General features: G+C 54.1%; 4 protein-coding genes across 5 annotated transcripts; all 4 read right to left on the minus strand.

Moving 5' to 3' along the window:
• Positions 1–252: 252 nt before the first annotated feature.
• Positions 253–1,597, minus strand: CLDND2 (claudin domain containing 2). Its single transcript, XM_030299430.1, has 4 exons — positions 1,405–1,597; positions 938–1,075; positions 593–712; positions 253–367 (listed from the first exon to the last, which is right to left on the minus strand). Exons 1-4 carry the CDS (start codon positions 1,571–1,573, stop codon positions 294–296), a joined length of 501 nt encoding a protein of 166 aa, XP_030155290.1. The 5' UTR covers positions 1,574–1,597; the 3' UTR covers positions 253–293.
• Positions 253–4,523, minus strand: NKG7 (natural killer cell granule protein 7). The gene is made up of 4 exons (XM_030299418.1): positions 4,219–4,523; positions 3,992–4,138; positions 3,773–3,907; positions 253–3,681 (listed from the first exon to the last, which is right to left on the minus strand). Exons 1-4 carry the CDS (start codon positions 4,373–4,375, stop codon positions 3,623–3,625), a joined length of 498 nt encoding a protein of 165 aa, XP_030155278.1. The 5' UTR covers positions 4,376–4,523; the 3' UTR covers positions 253–3,622.
• Positions 4,524–10,923: 6,400 nt separating this feature from the next.
• On the minus strand, positions 10,924–17,057 carry LIM2 (lens intrinsic membrane protein 2). 2 transcript variants are annotated; one of them, XM_030299408.1, is made up of 5 exons: positions 16,847–17,057; positions 16,748–16,815; positions 12,507–12,669; positions 11,301–11,435; positions 10,924–11,070 (listed from the first exon to the last, which is right to left on the minus strand). In XM_030299408.1, the coding sequence occupies exons 1-5, from the start codon at positions 17,055–17,057 to the stop codon at positions 11,009–11,011; spliced, it is 639 nt and encodes a 212-aa protein (XP_030155268.1). In that variant the 3' UTR covers positions 10,924–11,008. The 2 variants fall into 2 exon arrangements, with proteins under 2 accessions (XP_030155268.1, XP_030155270.1); XM_030299410.1 differs by lacking the exon at positions 16,748–16,815 and having other exon boundaries at positions 12,507–12,656; positions 16,883–17,057.
• Positions 17,058–18,167: 1,110 nt separating this feature from the next.
• CE2H19orf84 (chromosome E2 C19orf84 homolog) lies at positions 18,168–19,805 on the minus strand. The gene is made up of 2 exons (XM_030299416.1): positions 19,771–19,805; positions 18,168–18,917 (listed from the first exon to the last, which is right to left on the minus strand). The coding sequence occupies exons 1-2, from the start codon at positions 19,803–19,805 to the stop codon at positions 18,389–18,391; spliced, it is 564 nt and encodes a 187-aa protein (XP_030155276.1). The 3' UTR covers positions 18,168–18,388.
• Between the last annotated feature and the right edge of the window lie 4,357 nt (positions 19,806–24,162).

Here is a 24,162-nt window from a genome sequence, read left to right on the forward strand (position 1 = left end):
CAGCAAGTCCCTACATCCCCTCCAAACGCCCTTGTGCGCTCCTGACCCCACTACCCCTGATTCCCGTTCCCCCTCCCAGTCCGTGTCCTTGTCCACTCCAAGCTCGTGTCCCCATGTTCCACGTTCCCTGTAGGTTCATGTGCTTATGTCCTCCCTGAGCCCCCAGGGATCCCGTGTCCCGGTCCCCCGTCCTCTTCATATCCATGTTCCCACGTGCGTTCGTGTCCCCCAGAAAGGCACACGAGCCGCGGCGGTGAAAGCCGTTCCTTTATTCTGCCCCAGGCAGGCTGCGGTCACAAGCACACGGGGAATCCGCTGATGGCGTCCGTGCTCTGCACGATCATGTCCGCCAGCAGAAAGCAGAAGCCTGGCGGGAGAGGAGCGGAGGGCGGGTGGGGGACGGTGGGTCCTGGGGCGGATGACCGGGAGCGCCCCGGGGACGGGGGTTCGGAGCTCTAAGGGCGATCCTGCCGGGTGTGCGGGAGTCGGGAGCGGAGTGTGCTGGGAAGTCCCTGGGAGGGCGACGGGGAGTCTATGGGGAGGGGGGTGCTCAGGGCAGTCTCCTCCACCCTCTTCCCGCTGTCCAGGTTACCCGCGAGGATAGAGAAGGGTAAAGCCAGCCACCCCGAAAAATAGGACCATGAGAAGAAGACGTCGTTTTTCCACGCGTTCTTGACGGCGTAGCCTGTTAGGGCGATCAGCAGCAGCAGCCCTGGGCCCCGCGCCCGGGGTGAGCGTAGCCAGGGCGCAGCGCAGAGGCGCCCCTAGACCGCGCCCGTCGCCCAGGCCACGCCCCCTCCTCCCAGCCACGCCCTCCTCTGGGTCTCCGGCCCCTCCCCTCATTCCCTTCCGAGCGCCTCCAAGTGCGAGACCCTGGGTCCCTGCCCCCCGCAACTCCCAAGCCCGCCCTATGCCTGGGGGCCCGCTACCACCTCACCGCAGAGGAAGAAGGCGCCGCTCAGAGTCTGGCCCCGCGAGTCACCCTCGTGGCACAGAACCCGCAGCCCCATCACCAAACCCACGACGGCGGAGCACGCCGCCAGCACCATGCACGCGCCCGCCACCGCCAGCGTGGCTGGGGAGAGCGGCCGCCTCAGCCGCGCGCTGGTGCCGCCCCGGGCCACCACCCCCACCCGCCGGTCTAGTTTGGATAGGGACTCGCAAGTTGCTTCATGAGGGGCGGTTAATGTCCCAACAGGGAAGCAGATCCCAAAGTGGGGCTTCGTGGTGGTCTTTGTCGCGGAGGGGCAGGTGGATCTGAGACTGGAGAGGAAGGGGTGAGGGTGGGGGCGCCGCAGGATGTGCCCAGCTGTTGTGTGAGGCGAGGGGGCCAGCTGTGCTCAGTGCCGGGGGGGGGGGGTGCTGTCTGTCCAGTGGGGGACATCTGGGCGGGCGGGGCCTCACTCTGGCAGGGGATGTTGGAGCAGATGCCGCCATTACACTCCTGCCACAGGCCACTGTGGCCGCCAGGGTAGCGAATCCAGTAGTTGGTGGCAGTGGAGAGAATCGTGAGGATTTGGGCCGAGAAGCCCAGCAAGGTGCCCCCGCTCTGAAGGCGCCGCTTCATCCCCATGCCAGGGAGGCTGCTGCGGAGGGTCACACACGCAAGATTGGCCAACACCCCTCCCACCCCCAGGCCCCTCTCTCAGCTCTTTCAAGCCCTTGAGACCCACACACACATGTCCCTACATATCCCAGACTTCACCCCAGCACCCCTGTCTGGGGACCCCTCCCTCAGGCCCTTCCCAAACCCAAGACCTCCTTCTCCCATGTCCTACTGCTACTATTGGGCGCCTTGAGACCTTACCCACAGGGAGTCACAGCTTAAGGACCTCTCTGTCTTTCAAAGATCTCCATCCTCCAGTGGGGTGTGCCTCTAACCTGTCCAGTGCCCTCCCCCAACCCCCATGCACACACCCGCCTAAATGACTGACACCCAGCTCAAGGGGCTTCTTAGACACAGAGTCCAGAGGTGTGGGGGAAGGGAGACTGGGTCTCTGTGAGGCAGGAGGAGTTCCAGAACCCCCTCTCCCATCAGCCACTTAAAGAGATAACCACCCACCCACACCCACACCCCCCCACACACACACATAAACCCACACACACACAGCTTTTCTAACAAAGTGACAGCTCAGAGTCAGATGGCCATGACACGATAGACCATATCCTTCTGAAAATTCTTCCCTTGACCCCAGAAGCTCTCCAGGCCCCCGACTCTCTGGCTGTGCCTTCTCAGACCCCCATGCAGGCTCCTGTTCTTGATCTTCCCTCCACTTCCCAGGGCCGGTTTTCCTGGAATCTCCATCCTGCACCTTCTTACCCGATGAGTTTCCTCACAGCCACGGCTCCCTCGGCCACCGATTCTCTGATAGCAACCCAAACCATCTCCAGCCCACTTCTCTGTCCCAGACCCCTGCCAACCACATCCCAACTGAGCTCAACATCTCCCACCAAACAGGGATGACCCCACCATCCCACCCAAGTTGGTTGCACCAGAACCCTGGGCACTAACCTGGCCCCCTCCTGCCCATCACTCCACAAAGCCCTTGGACCCCTGTGTCCCATTCCTTCCGGCCCCTGAATCTTTCTGGCCCCTTCCCTCTTTTCCATCTCATGCTCCGGTCCCAGTCATACCCATTGCATTGCCAAGCTCCTTTGTCCTTTCTGACCTCCCTGCATATCCCAGAGGGATCTATAAGGCACCTGCAGCTGGCGCTGTCCCTCCCCACCTCACAACCTTCTTCTAGCCCCCCATTGCTCTCAAGAGAGAGTCACTGTGGCCTTAGGGGCCTGGCTCTCACCCACCTCTCCACCCTCACACCCCAATGACCTCTGCATTCCACATTCTGCCACAGAGCACTGTTCTCCATCCCCTGAAAACCTCCAGCCTCTCCACACCTTTGGGCCCCACTGCCGGGATGACTTTGCCTTGGCCCTCGAGAAACCCCTAAACACCCTCTCCCCAGAAAGCTCACCTCCCCCCACCACTGCCTGACGCGGCCTTTCTCCCCGCCATCCCAAGCTCTGCCCTGCCATCTCAATTCCCCCACCGGACTTGCAGCCCCCAGTGGGCAAGGCCCAGGTCTCAGGTTCCCATCAGCATCCCCAGGGAGACCCAACAGAGAGGATGAACTCAGGAGAAGCCAGCTGAAGGAGTGAATGAATGAATGCGTGAGTGAGTGAATGAAATGAGCAAGGAGGACCAGAGTGAAGACAGGGGTGGCAAAATCAGGGAGTAAGAAGGAAAGAGCACTAATGTGGGAAAGACAAAGGACAGGGTCTTGAGATGGAAACAGGGAGAAAGACAAGGCCTGGAGAAGGGAGCTGACACGGGGCCACAGTGGCCCCTATACCGGCTGGTAGCAGACGGATGACAGGTAAGGGCTCTGAGTCCTTTCCGTCACCCAGCATGGAGCTGGCTTGCCCTCAGCTTATGTCATGACAGAATTAATCCCAGAATTACCAGATCCCAGCAAATGTTTGTTGAATGGGTAAAGAAGCAAATGAAGGGGTTGGGGGAGGGCTGGGGGGGAGGGCCAGAGGGGGGGGCTGCGGGGGCCTGAGGCTCCTGATGGTGTCTTCAGAGAATAGCGCCTCATCTTGCTGTTGTCGCCTCTCTCGCTCACAAGGTGTCATAGCCAGGCCGGGGGGCACTGCAGTGAGCACCCAGACTCAGGCTACCTGGGGTGACAGAGAGAGGTTAACACCTGCCCCACCCTGCTCTCTCAGAGGCCCCCCAGCCGGCCTCTCCAGTTCCTGGAGCAGTGGTTACCTGCACAGAGCAAGAGAATCATCGAAACCCAGCCCAGGTAGAAAGACCAGGAGAAGAAGGACTGGATCTGGGGGTGTTGGGACTGGTTCCACCGCTCACTGGTGTAGACGACCATGGCCACCATCACGAAGATGGCTGAGGATGAAGACAGGAGAGACTGCTCAGCACCTCTGTGGGAACTCACCAGTCCCCAGTCCCCAGGTACAGCCTGGAGTCTACCTGCAACAAAGGCTGTGACAGAGGAGGCAAGGGGCCCGCGGCCTGGAATGGACACTGAGGGGATGTAGGACAGGACCATGAGGATCACCGACACCAGGCCACACAGGGCGGCCAGAATGCTGAAGCTCTGTGTCACGTGGATGTAGGCTGTGCAAGAGAGAAGATTTGGGTGCCTGCCCCTCACGCAGCCCCTCTCCCCCCCACCAAAAGAGACTGCCATCCCTTACCTGCCACCATATTGTGAAACCCCTCTGGCCAGAGGCCCGAGTGAAGTGAAAAGTTAGGCCCCACGGCCACGAACCAGAAATCCGTGCTCAGAGCGATCAGGATGGACACCAGGCCCAGGCAGCCAGTGAATAAGGCCAAGGACCGACAGAGCTCCATGGAGATGAGCAGTTGGGTGTCTGGGGCCTGGGAGATGAAGAAGCTGGTGATCGTGGGTCCTCTGAGCTCCAGAAAGAGAAGCCTGTAAGCCTTTGAAACCAGGCTGGTGTGGTCTCCTGCGGTTCCCGGTAGCGGACTCTTGCAGTAAGCCCTCCCTTCCTGGTTACCCTGACAACGCCCTCCCCCCAAGGAGATTCAAGTCCCCTCATAGTGTGTGGTGGAGAGTGTCATCTCATCAGTGGTTTGAGGGGTGGTTCAGAACTTGCCTGTCTGTTTTAGCTTCCGTACCTCCCACCCTTAGAGCCCTTAACATCAGAAGATGCTTCCTGGAAGAGGTGTGAGAGGCTTGGGGGCCTCAAGGTGGGAGGTGGCAAGTGAGGCCAGGGTGTGAGTTAAATGGGGGATGTGGCCAGAGGGGACAGTTGAGGGTTGTGTTATGCTTTCCTGTGGGTTCTGCAACCTTCCATCCTGGAAGAGAGGGGCCCCGACTTTGGCATCTCTCCAGAAAGAGGGGGCCGGAGGCCAAGATACTTGGGGCTGAGGGGGCAAGATCTGGAGGCCTGGACTCAGGTCTCGAGGAAGAGGCAGGCAGGCAGGGGCTCAGATTCCTGGATCGATGGCTCGGAGCTTATACCCAAGGCAAGCAGAGGGTGGAGAATCACAATTCTGAAAGTTTGTGGGGAGAAAGACATGCCCACATCCTTATCTGGTAAGAAGAGTTCACACACAGCTCTGCTTTGAGCTGGGCCTCCAGTCCAGTGGCCTTCATCAGGGTGCCTGAGTGGCAGGGGCAGGGGCACAGGACCCTCCCACCCTCCAAGAGCAAGCCCCCTCTGCCCATACCAATACCAGGTCCTAGGTAATGCCTCACAGATGAGCAAGTGTCAGGTGAAGGTGTGGCAGCCCAGGTAGAAGGCTCAGGCACACTTGACCTCTATGAACCGGGGAATGGCCTAGAAGAGGACCTCTGTCATGAAGATGACCTTGAGCCAGCAGCCCCACAACACAGTGACTCAAGAGCCCAGGTCCTCTTCCATTATCGGAGACTCCAGTTTGCAAACCCCCATCCTTCACCCAGACCCTCACCACTGAGATAGCTGGCCACTCCTGAGAACATGCTCAGAAGGGCAGGCTCCCGGAGAGAGATTCAGATCATAAGCGGCAGGGCGCCGACACAAAAATGGCGGTGGATGTAGCTCTAGCGGAGAGCAACAGACAGGCTTCAGGAAGTCTGGGCCGCGGAGGTGTGACGAAGGAGGTGCCAGATCACAGAGCCCATCTGCAGTCTCTACCCCATTTCAAACCCAACCCCATCCTTAACTCCATCCCTATCCTCCAACCCAACCCTATTCTCATTCCCAAACCTGACCCCAACTCAACCCAATCCATAACTTCATCCCTAACCCCAAACCCAGCCCCATTTATAACCCAGCTCTCCCCAGCTCTACCAAACTCAACTCCACCTCAATTCCTAAACCAGACCCCACTTTCATCACCAACACCAACGCTAAGGCCAGTCCCATCCCCAAGCACAACCACAACCTACTCCTTAACCCTGTCCTGCCACCTGACCTAACCTCCATCCTCTTACTCACAAATCCAGCCCCAAACTCAACCCCAACCCCATCTCCAAACCCAAGCTCAACCCCCAACTCAAACCCATCCTCATCCTGAGACTCAACCTTATCCTCACTCCCATCCCCGTGCCAGATCATATTTCTGGCCCCACGCCCCTCTTCCTCCGACTCCACCCCAAGTCCTATAAATCCTACCTCAATCCCACTCATTTTCATTTACATTCCACCTCCGGTCTCAAGCCTTTAACCCTGGTTCATCTCTTTTTTTTTTTTTTTTTAAGTTTATTGATTTAATGTCTAACCCAACATGGGGCTCAAACTCACGATCTCAAGATCAAGAGTCACATGCTCTCCCAACTGAACCAACCAGACACCCCTCCTGCTTCATCTCCCTGAGTCCCACCCTCACCACGGCACATGCACACACAGGCACAGGCACGCGCGTGTGCACACACACGTGGCCGCACCAGGCTCCAACAGGCTTCCGCAGTTGTTGGCATCAAAGGCTGACTGTGGGCCCAGGTTCTCGGTGCCCTCCAGCACATGGCCCTCAAGCCAATAAGGACAGACTACGGCCTCCAGGAGAGCCTGAATCCGCTGACGTGACGTTGAAAATGGAATTGTCCTCCAGAACCTCCATCTTTTTTCTTGACAAGATGTGTGTGTTGAAGCTTTTCCCAAGACCTCAGGTCCCTGGCTCCCCGACACTGTCCCAGTTTTTGGTCTCCTTGGGTCTCTGCCAGTCTTGCCCAAGTGCCACCAGTGTTTCCAGGTCCTTCTAACTTTCTCCAGCCTCTCCCAGCCCCAGGGAATTCCTTCTGAGGCTCCATCCTGCAGAAACTCTGCCCAGTCCTCGGGCCCACCTGGATCACCTAGACACCTGGTCTTTCTATTCTATTGGTTCTGTCTTCAGAGCTGAGGTCCTCCAATCCGAAGCCTCCACCCACAGTCCGGGACGCTAATCCCACACCCCTAGCCCAATTATTATCTCCCGGGACCACCTTTACTGGGCGTGATCCAAAGTGTCTCTCCTTCCACCACTTTCCACACATGCTCAGACGTCAAGAACTCCGAGGCAGGAACGAGGCCTGATTAATTTGGGGGCCCCCAGGGCCCAGCAAAGGGCCTGGCCCATAGGAGGCTTCTGGAAATAATCCAACCAGTGCCTCTCATAGGTCAGGCAGTATGCCAGGCTCCGGGGAAACACTGGTGTAGAAGGCACATGAGACCCTCACTCTCACTGAACCTACACTGTAGTAAAGAAGTGAATGCTCTTTATAAACGGTTATTATGGAAGATGCCCTCATTTCTACTGAGGCCTACTCTATTAATAATATTTAATGCAGTCTATTATGATGATAAAAAGGTACTAAGTCTGTTAGTCTCCTTGCCGAGTAGAATCTAGCTTAATGTATCCACTCTGAGGTAAAAAATAAAGAATGTTAGATGGAAACTGTCAGCTAAAAATAGTGAGCTGAAGGGCTCCTGGCTGGCTCAGTCCGAAGGGCATGCAACTCTTGATCTTGGGGTTACAAGTTCAAGCCCCACACCATAGGTAGAGATTACTTTAAAAAATAAAAAATAAAGAAATAAAAAATACAAATCTTGGCACACTTGGGTGGCTCAGTTGGTTAAGCGTCTGACTCTTCATTTCACTCAGGTCATGATCTCACGGGTTCATGAGATCTAGCCCCATGTCTGGCTCTGCATTGATGGCATGGAGCCAGCTTGGGATTCTCTCTCTCTCTCTCTCTCTCAAAATAAGTAAACTTTAAAAAAAAGTAATAAAAATATCTGCTACCAGGGGCGCCTGGGGGGGGGGCTCAGTCAGTTGAGCGTCTGACTTCAGCTCAGGTCATGATCTTACAGTTCGTGGGTTCAAGCCCCACATGGGGCTCTGTGCTGACAGCTCAGAGCCTGGAGCCTGCTTCGGGTTCTGTGTCTCCCTCTCTCTCTGCCCCTCCCCTGCTCGTGCTCTGTCTCTCTCATTCTCAAAAATAAATAAATTTTAAAAATTAAAAAAAAAAATACCTGCTACCATATGTAAAGCAGGCAGTACATGTGTTGTGTATATTATCCATGGAAAAGTAATGCTTTCCAGTTGTGTAGCCTATAATTTACAAATGGGTTATATGCTCTTTCCCTTTATTTTATTATTTTTTTAATATTCATTTTGAGACAAGAGAGAGTGAGCGCTCACATGCACACAAGCAGGGAAGGGGCAGAGGGGGAGAAAGAGAGAGAGAGAGAGAGAGAGAGAATCCCAAATAGGTTCCACGCTGTCAGTGTAGTCAGGGAAAGAGGATTAAGTCAAAGAGGTGGCAGGGTCTGGAACATGTGGCACCTTGTATGACCTTGATCGGGTAGCTGTTCATCCGAACTGGGAGCCACCTGGGGTGGGGGGGAGGCAATTGAGAGGATAACGTGATTTGAATCACGCTTTCACAAAAATCCCTCTAAATGCTGTGTAGAGGGGCAACTGGGTGGCTCAGTCAGTTAGGCATCCGGCCCTTGATTTCAGCTCAGGTCATGATCTCAAGGTTTGTGAGCTTGAGACCCACATCGGGCTTCATACTGTCAATGCAGAGTCTACTTGGGATTCTCTCTCCCTCTCTCTCTGCCCCCACCCTGCTTGCATGCTCTCTCTCTTGCTCTCTCTCTCTCTTTCAAAATAAATAAACTGAAAAAAAAAATTTTTTTTAATGCTGCGTAGAGAAAGGACCACAGTGGACAGGCCATGGGTAGGGGCACTGATAGAGCCGGTTGAGGGACTGTGACCCTAAGCCAGGTGAGGCCAGATCAGCAGGGTGACTGGATGAGCAAGGAGTCAAATTCTGGACACACTTTTAAGGTAGAGCCAAGGCTACCTGCTGACGAATCAGACATGGGGTGTGGGATGAAACAAAGCATCTGATGATCCCAACATTCTTGGCTGGAAGAGATGGATGACAATGGAGCAAGATGGGGAGGCCGTTAGGGACGTGGGAGAGACCAGGATACGTGAGATTCGAGATCTGCGACGCCTCTTCCTTTCAAGTGGATATTAGAGAGGAGTCTGGAGTTACAACATCATTAGTATTGCCAGAAAAAAAAAAAAAACACCTATAAATATGACTACTGGCATAAGCCTCAGTAAATATGTCCACTTAAATAGGCCTCAATAAATTATTATTAGAGATGGCCTCAATTGCCATTATTATCAGAGCAAGCCTCTATAAATACGGTACTATTGTTATTTGTGGAGGGCCCAATAAATATTTCCAGGGAGGAAGCCTCTATTAACATGACAGTTTGAGCATAGGTTCTAATTAATATTCTTATCATTAGTACCGGCTTTGCTAAAGAGTCTTATTATTTTATGATAGATATCCGTAAATCTCAAGGCAATAGGCATCAGCTTCTTGAATGAGGTAATGAGTGAATGAATGAGAAGATCAAGGTCATGAATGGTGTGTGAACAGGCAGGTGCAGGAGGGGGTGCCGATCGGAGATGGGGTGTTTCCACTGGAGGGACCCACACGGGGAGGGGAGGGGCGGGGTGGCTAGGAGAGCTCCGTGGAGACGGTGTGAGCGGACAGCGAGGTGGTTTTTCTGTACAGATCTTTTCATTTACCCTGTTTTCGCACCGCTTTGCTGATTCATAATAAGAAACGTGTACATAGTTGGTCTTCGTCCCGTTCCTGGCACAAAGCTGCTAAAAAGCCTTGGAATTTCATAGGTGAGGAGAGCCTTGAAGGTGTATTTGTTACGCTAATGAGGCGACTCACAGAAAGCACCGGAGGGTAGGGGCAGGTTGTCAGGGGAACCAACCACGTGACTAGATGGTTGGAAGTTTCAGCCCCTGCCCCCAACCTGGGGAGGGAGGGGCTGGAGACTGAGAATCACCAGTGGTCAGTGATGACGCCTGTGCAATGAAGTCGCCAGAAAAACCCAGGAGGACTGGGTTCAGAGGGCGTCTGGGTCGGTGATCGCGAGGAAAATGGGGAGGGTGGCCCCCTGGAGAGCATGCCCTTTCCCCACACCTTGCCCTGTGCATCCCTTCTGTCTGGCTGTCCCTGAGTTATACCCTCTGATAGTAAACTGGTGATCTGGTAAGTAAAATGTTTCTCTGAGTTCTGTGAGCCGCTCTGGCAAATTAACCAAACCCCAGGATAGTGGGGGGAAACGCCACGCTACTGCTGGTCGACCAGAAGCCCGGGTGACCCCCTGCACTTGTGACAGCATGAGGCAGGGCTGGGGGGCTGGTCTGTAGGACTGAGCCCTTCACCTGAGGGATCTGATGCTAACTCCACCAGACAGTGTCAGAAGTGAGTTACTTGGTGATGTGGGATAAAAAGCTTCAGACGCGCCCGGGGCTCAGTCGTTTAAGTGTCCAACTTCAGCTCAGGTCACGATCTTGCGGTTTGTGGGTTCAAGCCCCGCACTGGGCTCTGTGCTGTCAGCGTGGAGCCTGCTTCAGATGCTCTGTCTCCCTCTCTCTCTGCCCCTTCTCAGTTTGTGCGCATGCTCTGTCTCTCTAAATAAACATTAAACACACACACACACACACACACACACACACATCAGAATTGCTGTCAGAATCGGCCCGATACATCAGTTTCCTAGAAGTTGAAGGGTAGTTAACACCTGGGTGGGGACTGTGTGGTTGATGTCTGTGCCTGTCCCCACACAAACTGAGCGGGTTAGGCCTCAGTAATACAATTACCCCCACCCCATCCACCGCTCACACCTGTCACCACCCCAACCCCTCAGGAACCACACGTCAGTCGTTTCACATCAGTTTTATTAGACTCTCAAAAAGTCGCTCTAATGGAGATTCCATTTCTCTAACACCCCCCATCATGGGCTGGACCTCGGGTCTTCTCAACTGCCTCCCACCAGGCCCCACTCTTCCTCCTTCCCCCTTGGGAGGAAGAAATCAGAGGCTCCCCCCACCCAGAGTCCAGGACTGGGCCCCCTCCTGCCCACAAGGAACCAGGATTGTAGCCTCTAGACCCTCCCCCTCTTTTTCAGCGGCCCTATTTTCACTTCCAGATGAAGTCGGGGTACATTGGGCTCAGCGGGGAGCAGACAGGCGCCGACATTCGTGCATCCGGTAGGCACACATGTAGAAAATCCCTGTGTGAGAAGAGATCCCAGTTGACCCCCCAAGTCCTTCTAGGCTGGGCTCCCAACCCAAGACCCCAACACAGCACTCTCTTCCTCCCTGCGTGTCTGCAGACCTGCAGTCTGCCTTCTGGCTCCGTGCTGTGCTGGGAGGCCCGTGTGGGACACCCCATCATCTCGCCCTCTAGAGTGCCGCCCACTCTGCCATGGATACTGACCTTGCCACCCCCAAGCCCCCTTACCTGCGAAGAAGGTCATGAGCAAGGCCACCCAGCCCAGGATGTAAGACCAGGAAAAACGCCAGTCCCCAAAGCGGCGACCGAGGAAGCTGACAGTGACTCCAGTGTAAATGGCCAAGGCCAACAGGACAAAAAAGGCTAGAGAGAGAAGGTGGGGGGAGGGGGGAGGGAAAAGGGGTGGGGTAGGGTTTGCAGGTGAGGGTGGGAATGAGATTGAGGAAGGGGGAGGGCCGGGTGGGGGTGGGAAAGGAAAAAGGTAAGTATGCGAGGGGAGTAGGGTTGGGGCGAGGATGGGCCGGGGCTGTGCTGTGCAATAAAGAATTTGCCTGGGCTGGTCTGGGGCTCTGGTTCCTGGAAGGGAGACACTAAATCCTTGGAACTTTCTGGGTAATAGGAGTGTCTTTGTTCTTGCTGAGCCTCTCCGGTCAACACGAATTTATGTTGATGAGCTGAGATGACCCTAGGTAGGAACTGGTCACCAGAAAGACCAGCCTCGGGAACGGAACAGACAGGTGGGGTTTTGAGTCACTGGGCATCAGACGAACCTCGGGGGAAGGAAGCTAGAGGTTAAGCTCAGTCATGTGATCAGCGACTCCATCGTGGAGTGCTGGAGCTTTCCGGCTGGGGAACACTTCCATGTGCTCCACGGTGTGCTCTGATCCCCCGGGGAGGCTATTGGGGTAGGGGGCGGGGGTCCTGCCTTCAAGACCCTCTCAGGCTCCACCCCTACGCATCTCTTGATTTAGCTGGTGCTGAGTTGTATCCTTCATAATAAATCCATGATCGGGAGCTTAGTGCTTTCCTGAGTGCCGTGAGTTCTTCTGGCGAATGTTTGAACCTGACCGGGTCCCAGGAACCCCTGAATGTGCAGCAGTTGGTCCAAAGGGCAGATGGCCCGGGGACTCCACCCGCAACCCACGTAGGGGCAGCCTGGCTGGGAATGGCACCCTCAAACCAGTGGGGTGTGATGCCGGCTCTGGGTGGAACTGAGCCGCAGGGTCGCAGCTGGGGTCAGAAGAGGTTGACTGGCAGGAGGCATTAGAACCCGTCTCGGAGTTGGGGTTGGGGCCGGGGTGAGACTAGGATGGGTGTGGAACCCCGGATGAGAGTGGAGTTCGGGACGGAAACGGGCAGGGAATGGGAGTGGGTGGGAGTGGGGAAGGGGACGGGGCGGGGGGGAGGAGGGGGTTGAAGGGGGGGGCCACTCACTGGAGGCGAAAAACAGGATGCCCGCGGAGAAGGGCCGGGAGAGGCGTGTGAAGGCGGGCTGCTGAGCAAAGGCCAGGATACCCATGATGATGCCCGAGGTGGCGCACAGGGACGACAGGATCATGAAGGCCCGGGTGGCATTCCAGTAAGCTGTGGTAGCACCAGAAGATCACTCCCTTGCCACCCCCACCCTCAGCGGCGAACGGGGCTGCCTCTGAGGCCTGAATGCCTTGCCTCTCTCCACCTGCCTGACCCAGCTCGTCCCGTACCTCTTTGCAAACACACACTGTCCTCTTCACCTGGCAAACTCCCATTGGTCCTCCACAGCCCAGCTCCCAAATCCCCTCTAGGAAGCACCCTTTCAGCCCTCAGGCAACATCCTTCCCCCCCCCCAGGTGGTTTCCCTTTCCAGCATGATGGTTCCCCGAGGATAGGATTCTACATCACAAATACCCCCCAGCACAACGTTCACTGGGTGGATGAATGAACGTACAGGAACGAATGAAAGCCACTCCTCTCCTGATGATCACTTCCTGTCCTCCCTCCCATCGCTCTCTTTCATTTCCTTAACACCGCTTGCCCATATCTGAAAGTGGCCTGTTTAGGGGCACCCGGGTGTCTCGGTCAGTTGAGCGTCCCACTCTTGGTTTCAGCTCAGGTCATGACCTCACGGTTCGTGGGTTCAAGTCCTGCATGAGTGTCTGTACTGACCTTGGGGAGTCTGCTTGGGAATCTCTGTCTGCCCCTCCCCCTCCTCCCTCCCTCCCTCCCTCCCTCTCTCTCTCTCTCTCTCAAATAAATAAACTTTAAAGAAAAAGAAAATGGTCTATTTATTTATTATTATTTTGTTAACTTTTATTTATAATTGAGAGACAGAGAGAGACAGAGCACGAGCAGAAAGAGGGGGAGACACAGAATCTGAAGCAGGCTTCAGGCTCCAAGCTGTCGGCACAGAGCCCGACGCGGGGCTCAAACTCACGAACCGCGAGACCACGACCTGAGCCAAGTCGGACGCCCAACCGACTGAGCCACCCAGGCGCCCCTGTCTATTTATTCTTTAACTTGTTTATATCTGTGTCTCCCTGCTGGTTTCTCAGTTACATGAGGACAAAGGTCTTGCTTTCTCATTCACCGCAACGCCCCTCGCACCCGCTGAACAAATGAATGTGGGGCACTCTTCTTCGGTGCTCGGCTCTGCGTTGGCCCTTTAGGACATGCCCTGGCAATAATAGTTATGATCTCATTCTCCACTTAGCAGCTGCCAAGTGCGTGCCGGGGATGCATTCCATGCATGAGTCCATTGGTTTCCCTCCCTAAGCTGGACGTTCTATTTTTATCCCCATTTCTCAGGTGAAGGAACCAAGGCTCGGAGGTACAGCGACGTGCCCAGAGTCCCATAATTAGTAGTAGGACTGGCCTTGAAACCCAGGCACCAAAGCCCTTGCTCTTAACTGCTTGCCTCTTCTGTCTCTGGGAGCACGGAGAACAGCTGTGCTCCCGGGGCAGAGCTTGGATCCTGCCACCGAAAAGTACAAAGTCCGGGTCTTTGCAGAATGCAGTCTTTTTGTCTTGTGCGAACGCCACCAAGAAAAACGGCTGGCAGTTTCTCCGTGGATGCTGTGTTGGGTCCATTCGGGTCTCTCCCCGAACCCCCAAATTCATGTGTTGAACCTCTACCCCCCCCCTCCAGAATATGACCTTATGTGGAAATAGGGTCATTGCAGCTGTAATTAGTGAAGATGAGGTCATACCGGAGTAGAGTGGATTCCTAATGCAAAATGACTTGTAGCCTCTTAAAATGGGGAGGTTTGGAGGAAGACAGACACGCAGGGGGCACCGTGTGAAGGTGAGGGCAGAGATCCAGATGATGCTCGGACACGCCAAGGAATGCCAAAGACTGCCAGATGACCAGCAGAAGCCAGGAGAGAGAGGCAGGCAACAGATTCTCCCTCACAGCCTCGGAAGGACCCGCTTCTACTGACACCTTGATATTAGACTTCCAGCCTCTAGAGCCGTGAGACAGTATATTTCTGTTGTTTAAGCCACTTAGTCTGTGGTCCTTTGTAATGGCAACCCCAGGAAGTTACAGATGCCCGCTGGGTATTTTAAAGTCCGGGGGCACCTGGGTGGCTCGGTCCGTGAAGGGTCAGGTCATGATCTCGCGGTTCCTGGGTTCGAGCCCCGCATGGGGCTCTATGCTGAGAGCTTGAAGCGTCTGCTTGGGATTCTCTGTCTCCGCCTCGCTCTCCGCCCCGCCCCCGCTCACGTGCTATCTCTCATTCTTTCAAAAATAACTAAGTAAACTTTTTTTTTTTTAATTAAAATAAAAGCCTGGAGGACTGGGGGCGCCCAAATCTCCAAATTTTTAATTCCTGGCAGACGCTGGGGCGCCTGGGTGGCTCAGTCGGTAAACCCGCTCAGGTCATGAGTTCAGCCCCGCCCCGGGCTCTGTGCTGACAGCTCAGAGCTTGGAACCTGCTTCAGATTCTGTGTCTCCCTCTCTCTCTGCCCCTCCCCTGCTCGCTCTCTACGTGTGTGTGTGTGTGTGTGTGTGTCAAAAATAAATACTCAAAAACAGTGTTTTTTAAGTTAAAAAAAAAAAACTCCTGGCAGACGCTTCAGAAACCTTCAAACCGCCAGACACACGCGTCTGTGGCTGGGTTTGGCCCCTTGCAAGCTCGCGTCCCCTGCTCTGATTTTGGCGAGCAAGTTACAGTTGATGGGCAAGTCGAGCCAGCTGCTTGGACAGCTCCCCGGCAATCAGTCAGGGTGAGGGATGTCCCTGAGGATTTCGGCGTTGAGGTCAGATGAAGCTGCACCCATCTATCGATCTATCGATGTGATCCGTCGTGCCTCCCTCTCCCCCGCCCCCAACACAGATAAGATGGGGGGGGGGGCTGTCCCCGGGGCTTTCCCAGGCTGAAGCAGGAGAAATGGTAGACATGTGATGAAGGAGACCGCCAGGAATGAAAGGGGCGGGTGAAGTCAGGAGGCAGACCGGGCTCTGGAGCCTGAGGCCGGGGCAAATCTTTCCCCTGCTTCCTGCTTCAGTTTACCCCTCCTGCAAAATGGGCCTCCGGCTGCCTCCCCTAGGCAGGTTCAGTGAGCCGGGGTGGCTGAAATCCGGGTGGAAGGGCTCAGGAGGGTTGTCTCCTCCTCCCGAGCCCCGTAAAGAGAATGGTTGGTTTTCTGAGGGCGCATCTCATGTCTTCTTTGCAGAAGTGTCACCCTCAGTGTTGTTGGGAGACCAAAGGGCATTAATCCACGTCAAGCATTTAGAACAGCGTGTAGGACACAACAACATTCAATAAATACCGGTCATTATTACTACTACCACTAGAATTTGGTACCTATAAAATATGTAACATTATATATTATTAATTTGTTAATATATAATGCATGTTATACAATATACATTATGTAAAGTAGCATACAATACACGCGAGCATCTCTCTCCAAATATATATGTATACGTGCATGGATGTACATATATTTTGTATACATATATATGGAGAGAGATAATAGAGATATATAGTATATCATATAACATTATTTTATATATGTAATATATATGATTATAATATAGCTTTCAAGAACCCTAGGCTGGAAGAGCTTTTCTTATCCCCATTTTTGCAATATATATTATAATATGCACATATACACGCACATATATACATATGCATGTACTTAGAGGCATATATATTACATAGCCTGGCACACAGTAGGTATTAAAAACTACCATCCAGTACTTAGCAAATTTAGGGTCCATATTACTTCTGTATCCCATAGCACCTAACCTAGTTCTTTTTTTTTTTTTTAACAATGAACGCTTTATTTTTTTTAACGTTTATTTATTTTTGAAAGAGAGAGAGAGAGCAGGGGAGAGGCAGAGAAAGGGAGAGAAAGAGAATCCCAAGCAGGCTCTGTGCTGTCAGTGCAGAGCCTGACTCGGGACTCGAACTGACGAGCCGTGAGTTCATGACCTGAGCCCAAATCAAGTGTCGGATGCTCAACCGGCTGAGCCACCCAGGCGCTTCCCTAACCTGGTTCTTGATACACAGTAGATACTTAGAAAATGCTGTTCTGACAACCTCAGCCCCAAGTGCTGTACCCGACATCTATTTCGTGCCAGGAAATGCCACCTCTCTACTTAACTTCTCGTACATCTCCTAACTGTACTAGAAGAAAATACTGAAATCCCAATTCTGCCCCTTCCATGCTGAGTGATCTTTGGCTGGTCCCTTTCCCTCTCTGAACCACACAGTTCTCCACCTGCAAAACAGGTGGAGAGGTTCTGCCCTGTGGGGGGCTCTGCCCCCTGTCCCGAGAGGGCCTGTGACCCCAGGCACGGCCTCGACCCGGCCCCGGAGCCTTACCGATGCTCTCTGTCTGCAGGTAGCACTTGTTGCCCAGACAGTACCGCCACAGGCCCTGGTGGGCGAAGGACCCGGACAGCCGGTACTGCATCCAGTGATCTGTCGCTGTGGCCACCACCAGGAGGATGGTCCCCACCCAGGCACAGAAGAGGCCGCCACCCATGAAGCTGTACATGGTGATCTATGGAGAAGGCGAGAGGTGGGGTCAGGAGCTGGACTCCTGGGTCCTGGCAGAGGAAGGGACTGGGGGCCTGGACTCCCAGATCCCAGGTGACCAGGGGGCTAGGGGCTGGGACAACAGTTCCCTGGGAGAGGAAGGAGCTGGGGGCTGGGCCCTTGGGTCCCGGGAGGAGGGGCTGGAGGCCTGGACTCCCAGATCCCAGGTGAGGAGGGGGCTAGGGACTGGGACCCCATGAGGCCCCTGGGAGAGGAAGGAGCTGAAGGATGGACCCCTAGATCTTGGGGGAGGAGGGGTCTACAGGTCTGATGCCTGGTCCCTACCTGAGTGGCAGAGCCTGTGACAAGCCTTCTGTCTGCCTCGGCCCTTCTGTGCAGACTGAGCCGAGCCAGGTTGCTGGCTTCTCTGCTGCCTGGGTCCCCCAAATCCCTTAAGCCTCCCCACACAATGGCCCCGTGGCCCAGAAGCTTCCAGCAGCTAGAAGTGCAGTGGTGGCAAAGGCCGGTGGCAGAGGCCCCAAATAGAATTCGCTGAAACAGGGATCCAGGCCCTCCCTCCCCGCGGCCCTGGCCACCCTGGCCTCTCTCTGTGACCCTCCCCACGACCTAACCCCTTTCACAGGCCTTGCTCACAGCACCCACTGGGTTAGCCTGAGCTGCGTAAGCACACACACAGAGACACAAGATACGGGGCAAGTCTTCCATTTATTTTTCAACCAGGCTCCCCGCACCGAAGGGCAGGAAAAGGGGTGGGAGGTTGCAGGTCTGTTGGGCCAATGGGGTTCTCTGCCGGTGGGTCACAGGGCACGTCACGGTTGGGGCTGGGAAACAGGACGGGATGGGGCTGGCTGGGGTCGAAGGTGGACTGGACTAGGGCTCAAGTGTAGGACACAGTTGAGGGTTGGGTTGGGCCTGAGGTGGGTAGAGAAGCTGGGAGCAAGGGTGCAGATGGGGACAGAAATGGCAATGAGTGGGATTGGAAAGGTGGTATTGAGAGTGGGGACCGGAAAGGGCTTGCGGGGGAAGGTGGGGATGGGAGGGACTGAGGCTGTCACTGTAGATGGGGTTGGAATGGGGGGTGGGGAGTTGGGGATGGCTTGGGGCACGGGGGTGAGGCTCAGGGTTTTCTCTGGTGTGGGATCCTAGGTCGGGTCCATGTTTCATGGGGTGACTGGCAGGAGGCTATGGTTTTGGGGGAAAAGAGATGGGAGCACGATGTTTCTTGGGGCATCTCTGCCATAGCTGAGGTCACCCTGGGGCTCCAGGAAAACCCTCCTGGTGACCCTGAGGGGCCCTCTCAGGAGTTTGGGGAGCTGCACCCTCAGGGTCCTAGTATTCTGAGTCCCAGTTTTCTGCTGCAGCTGCTGGCACGTCGTGGGGTGTCTCCCGACCTCCGGCTTCCGTCTTCCCATCCTGGGCAGGCAGCCTTGGTGGTGAGGCTGGCATCACCGGGGGAGTCTTGGGGCCAGCCCCAGACCCCCCCCGCCAGCCCTTCTCCGGCTGTTCCACCCTTCTGGGTCCCCATCGCGGCTGGCCTTGGCCCCGGCCTGGCCTGCGTCGGACGTCCCAGCCCCCACGTCCCCTGGATGGCCTCGTGGCGGTGCCTGGCTGGGAGCGGCACGCCTGTGAGTTGCAGGGGCAGGAGGGCAAGGACTGTTGAAAGGTGTAGGCCCCCAGCAGGGCACTGTGCAGGAGGTAGGAGAGGGCGTCCAGACGGATGGGGACGGTGACAGAGGCCAAGCTCTCAGGGAGCCCCAGGTGGGCTGGATCTGGGGTCCCCAGGGGAAAAGGTGGCAAGGCTGGGAATGGCCCAGAGGGCCACGGCTCAGGCCCAGGTGATGGCAGGGACGGGTTGTTCCTAGAACGACAAGAGGACAGGTCAGCAGATCTCGGCATCTCTTTACGTCCTTCCTACTGTGGTCCCGCACTTCTCCTGGGAGTCCTCTGAGCTGGGCATCCACCTCTGACCTCCTTATCCCCTTCTCTCCATTTCTCTCCCCCTCCCCCCTCCTTTTATTTATTTTTTTATTTAGTTTATTTATTTATTTTTGAGAGAGGAGGAGGATCTCAAGCAGGCTCCGCACTGTCAGCACAGAGCCCGACGTGGGGCTGGAATTCACTAAACTGAGATCATGACCTGAGCTGAAATGGAGTCAGACGCTTACCCGACTGAGGCACCCAGGTGCCCTGTTTCTATCTCTGTCTCATTCTTTCTTCCCGTCTCTCTTTACAGACAGACAGACAGACAGCTCTACCAGAACTTCAGCATCAGACAGAACCCAGCTCCAGGCTGCCTCGCTCACGGTGTGTTTCTGGGCTAATCATTTCCTTGTGCTGAACCTTAATTTTTTCACACCAAAAGATGGCCTCGCATAGTAGCAAAGGTGCATATTAAAGACCTGGGTCTGACGATTATTATTACTATTTCTTCAGCCCTGTGACTGTTCCTGACATCACCAATTTCTTCTCATTCCTTCTTGAAATTTCTCCCTGTTCCACAAATATCTGTGTCCCTATCCCTAAGTATCTCGCTCACATCTGACCACAAGATCTCCAAGATTCTGTTTCTAACAACTGATGACACTGGAAAAAAAAAATTTTTTTTTTTCCTGATAGTCTCTCTGAGTCTGTCCACTCTGTCTCTGATTTTCTCTGTTCCCTTCCCTCTCTGGTCTCTGTTCTCCCCGTGGGAAGGGTCTCGTGTCTCTTACCCTTCGGGCCCAGTCCCTTCCTCCTGCTGTTCCATCTTTGCAGAGATCTCCCGAGTTTCTTCTAGCACCTTCGCCTGAATTTCTTCAGGGCCCTGAGAGGCGGAGAGAGGTCTGGAAGAAAGTGGGAGGGACTTTGTTCAAAGTGGGGCGTGGCCTTCGGGGCGTGCGGAGGCGCGGGAAAGGGCGCTGGGGTCTCAGGACCTAATTTCTCAACCTCATGTATCTGGGGTCGCAGCTCTCTACCTCCTGAGTTCCAGGAGTACAGCCCCTGAGCTTCTTCCAACCCCAGACCCAGGAGCCCAGGCCCCCAGCCCCTCCTCCCTCAGACCCAGGAGTCCAGACCCCCAGCGCCCTCCTCCCTCAGACCCAGGAGTCCAAGCCCCCAGCCCCTCCTCCCTCAGACCCAGGAGTCCAGATCCCCAGCGCCCTCCTCCCTCAGACCCAGGAGTCCAAGCCCCCAGCCCCTCCTCCCTCAGACCCAGGAGTCCAGACCCCCAGCGCCCTCCTCCCTCAGACCCAGGAGTCCAGCCCCCCAGCCCCCTCCTCTCAGACCCAGGAGTCAGGGCATTAGCCCCCTCCTCTCTTTGCACCTGCATTTCTGGCCGTTTCCTCAGGGGGCCCATGGTTCTTTAGGACTAAAGGGGCATTTAGATAGGGAATTCTGGACATCTGGACATCCCTCAGGGCAGAGGGGATCGTCAATGGGCTGGAGTCGAGAGCTGGATTCCACCCAGGCCCTGTCTCTGACTGACTTTGTGACCTTCAGTCCTTCTAGACTCTGTGCTTCCGTTTCTCCATCTGAGAAATGGGGCGAATATTTCCTTTCAGGTTCTTGTGAGGTTTAAAGATATGACTTGTGTAAAATAGTCAACACAGAGTCTAGACTAATTTGTTTCGACAAATGAGAGCTACTTATCATTATTGCTGCGAGTGTTGTTAGTATTTTATTGGGAAACAATAGTCATTCTTAATCTCTTCATTTAAGAAGTATGTATTCAAAAAATAAATATGTATTCAGTGCCTACTGTACGCTAGGCCCCATACTGGGCTTTGGGGGTGGAGCCCCGGGACAAAATAGACACAGCCCATATTCTTTTTTTTCCAACGTTTATTTATTTTTGGGACAGAGAGAGACAGAGCATGAACAGGGCGAGGGGCAGAGAGAGAGGGAGACACAGAATCGGAAACAGGCTCCGGGCTCCGAGCCATCAGCCCAGAGCCCGACGCGGGGCTCGAACTCACGGACCGCGAGATCGTGACCTGGCTGAAGTCGGACGCTTAACCGACTGTGCCACCCAGGCGCCCCTAAAAAAATTTTGAAGTTTATTTCTGAGAGAGAGAGAGAGAGAGAGAGAGAGAGAGAGAGAGAGAACATGAGTAGGGGAGGGGCAGAGAGAGAGAGAGAGACAGAGGATCTGAAGCAGGTTCTGTGCTGACAGAGCAGGAGGCTTGAATTCACCAACCCTGAGATTATAACCTGAGCCGAAATCAGATGCTTAACAAACTGAGCCATACAGGCACACCTAAAAAAATGTTTTTAAAACATTTTAAAAATGTTTTCTTTTAAAAATGTTTTTAAAAGAATAAGGACTGTGAAAGTGTGAAGACAGGGCAAGGGGACAGAGAAGCACAGGGGGCAGTGAGTTTAGTTGAATAAGATGGTCAGGGAAGGCTACTGTGGAAGGAGCCAGAAGACGTTGGTGTTGAGTATTCCTAGCGGAGGGAACAGGAAGTGCAAAGGTCTGAGGGTGGAAGGAGCACAGTGTCTGAGGCACTGGGAAGGGCAGAGCTTGGAGGGGGTGAGGGATAGGTCTCTTTGCTTTTAAATACAATTTTTCTTTTGGAATACTTGTTTAATTTTTTTTTTTCAACATTTATTTTTGAGACAGAGAGAGACAGAGCATGAACAGGGGAGGGGCAGAGAGAGGGAGACACAGAATCGGAAACAGGCTCCAGGCTCTGAGCCATCAGCCCAGAGCCTGATGCGGGGCTCGAACTCACGGACCGCGAGATCGTGACCTGGCTGAGGTCGGACGCTTAACCGACTGCGCCACCCAGGCGCCCCTTGGAATACTTGTTTAATGTTTATCTATTTTTGAGAGAGACACAGAGCATGATCCCGGGAGGAGCAGAGGGCGAAGGAGACACAGAATCCGGAACAGACTCCAAGCTGTCATTACACGGGGCCCGAACTCATGAACTTCGAGATCATGACCTGAGCCGAAGTCATCTGCTTAACCGACTGAGCCACCCAGGGGCCCCTGGAATACTTTTATATTTACAGAAAAATTATAAAGATAATAAGGAGAGCTCCCATATGGTCCTCACCCAGCTTTGCTTACTGTGTATCTTCTTCCATTGTCGTGGAACATTCATTGCAACTAAGAAACTAACATGACTGTTAACCATACTCCAGACTTACTGGATTTTACCAGTTCCCACACTAATGTCCTCTATTTTCTGTTCTAGAACTGATGCAGGATACCATTTACCAGACTCGTCTGTGGTACAGCAGCTTCTCGTCTTTGCTGGCTTTTCACAACCTTGACCATTTTGAGGAATACTAGTTTGTCATTTTATACAGTAGAGGTCTATTTTAATTAGTAATTCTAACTCACTTAATCCTCACTTCACAGGTGATCAGACCTTGCCTCAAGGGGTCTAAGTAAGTTACGCGAGGTCACAGGGCTAGTCAGTGGCACGAGTGAGATCTGAACTCCAAAGCCTGGCTCATATCTGTGCTGTTGATGGGAGACACCAGCAGAAGCCAGATTATGTAGGACCTGGTAGGCTGCAGTGGAGACACTGGATTTTTTTTTTTTTCTTAGAACATTGAGATGACTTTGAACATTTGTAAGCAGAAGTGTGACATAATTTGATTTATGTTTTAAGCAAAGCACAGTGTCAGCGGTTTGGAGAATAGGCTGTGGTGAACGCCAAGAGTGGTTGCAGGAAGCCCAGGGAAATTGCCGCTATCCTCCAGGCAAGGGGTGGCAGTGACTTGTAGGGAGGGGAGTGGGAATGGGAAGATGTGAAGGGATTTAGAAGGTATTTTGTTAGAACCTGTAGCAAGCAGGGCTGCTGGGGGTGATAAGTTAATGAGGAATCGAGGATAATGCAAAGTTTTCAGCCAGACCAGTGAATATGATTTTTCTTTTCTTTCTTTTTCTCTTCTTCTTCTTCTTTTTTTTTTTTTTTTTTAACTAGAAGGTTCACGACATCCCACCTTAAGGAAGGGAAAGCCCAGATACGAGCTTTCACTTTTTGCCCTTCTCTCCAATCCAGGTCCTGTGCTGGCTGATGCTGATGGCTCGGAGGTATCACCGGTCCTTGAAGGGCTGACTTGAGGGGTGGGGGACAGGCACAGAGATGGACGACGGTAACATTCCAGGGCCATCAGAGCCGGGACACTGGAACAGGCGAGTGAGAGCCCCAAGCCCGGGAGGGAAGGGAATGCCGCCTGGGGGCAAAGGGGTGACGTGAGGGAAGGGGGTCAGGAAAACTTTGCTGCCTGCCAGCAAGCGGCAGGGTGGGTTGGTTGGTTGGTTTCGTTTTTGGTTTTTTGTGTGTTTTGTTTTGTTTAGGGGAGGTGGCCTTTGGGCTAGGTCTAGAGTGAGAAGAAATGGTGTGAGCAAAGGCCAGGTGGCTGGACCAAAAAGATTTGATCATTGAAGCCAAAACTTTCTCAGCGAGTGTGATTAGGATTTGGGTCTCATCCTTTGGTTATGTCGTATCCCAAAGAGGCGTGGCTATTTTGTCGAGACACAGGCCTTGGAAATGAAGGTTCGAATCCCCGCTCCGCTACTTACAAGGCCGTGACCTAAAGCAAACTGCTTAAACTTTTGGGGTCCCCTGTTTCTTCGAGAGATAGCCCTTCCTGGTCAATTCCAACATAATGGAATGGCTTTCGATTTTGCTCTGCTACTGTTTCTATTTCTGTGAAGAGGTCCGACGTCGACTTACCAAGAACCTGGCCCTTTAAGGCCCTCCTCCCACGCTAGGGAGCGGAGGCGGGCTCTAGTGTCTCTAAGGGAATGTCCTGCATCCGTTTTTCCAACATTGGGAGGCAAGTTCTGCAAGTGACCAATCAACTCCTGCGTCGGGGGCAGCGAAACTTCCGATTCGTGGGGAAACTCCAGCAGCGTTGCGTTTGAGCTCCGCCCACTCCGTGTTACACAGCCGCGCGAGACAGTCATTCTCGGCTCTGATTGGTGAGTGAGCTCGCGTTGGCGCCGAGGCCCCTCCCCGCATCCCGCAGATCCGCGAGCCGGCACCCTCGCTCTTTAATTGGCTATATTTCTGAGCGCGAACTCGGCTCGCTCTCTGATTGGTTGTCCTCTCTCAGGGCTTACTCCGGACTTTTTTGCTATGGAATTCAATGGAGTCGATGGC

This window comes from Lynx canadensis, chromosome E2, assembly GCF_007474595.2.
Source record: "Lynx canadensis isolate LIC74 chromosome E2, mLynCan4.pri.v2, whole genome shotgun sequence".
Taxonomy (NCBI): domain Eukaryota; kingdom Metazoa; phylum Chordata; class Mammalia; order Carnivora; family Felidae; genus Lynx; species Lynx canadensis.

Coding starts and splice junctions, on each gene's coding strand:
- NKG7 (XM_030299418.1), bottom strand. CDS start 4,375: ATGGAGCTCTGTCGGTCCTTGGCCTTATTCACTGGCTGCCTGGGCCTG. Junction 4,139..4,218: donor GTTTCACAATATGGTGGCAG/GTAAGGGATGGC, acceptor TCTCTTGCACAG/CCTACATCCACGTGACACAG. Junction 3,908..3,991: donor TGTCACAGCCTTTGTTGCAG/GTAGACTCCAGG, acceptor CTTCATCCTCAG/CCATCTTCGTGATGGTGGCC.
- LIM2 (XM_030299408.1), bottom strand. CDS start 17,057: ATGTACAGCTTCATGGGTGGCGGCCTCTTCTGTGCCTGGGTGGGGACC. Junction 16,816..16,846: donor GGGTCGAGGCCGTGCCTGGG/GTCACAGGCCCT, acceptor CAGGGGGCAGAG/CCCCCCACAGGGCAGAACCT. Junction 12,670..16,747: donor TGTGGTTCAGAGAGGGAAAG/GGACCAGCCAAA, acceptor GAGTGATCTTCT/GGTGCTACCACAGCTTACTG.
- CE2H19orf84 (XM_030299416.1), bottom strand. CDS start 19,805: ATGGAACAGCAGGAGGAAGGGACTGGGCCCGAAGG. Junction 18,918..19,770: donor GAAGGGACTGGGCCCGAAGG/GTAAGAGACACG, acceptor TTGTCGTTCTAG/GAACAACCCGTCCCTGCCAT.
- CLDND2 (XM_030299430.1), bottom strand. CDS start 1,573: ATGGGGATGAAGCGGCGCCTTCAGAGCGGGGGCACCTTGCTGGGCTTC. Junction 1,076..1,404: donor CTCCAACATCCCCTGCCAGA/GTGAGGCCCCGC, acceptor CGCTCTCCCCAG/CCACGCTGGCGGTGGCGGGC. Junction 713..937: donor CGGCGCCTTCTTCCTCTGCG/GTGAGGTGGTAG, acceptor CGCGGGGCCCAG/GGCTGCTGCTGCTGATCGCC.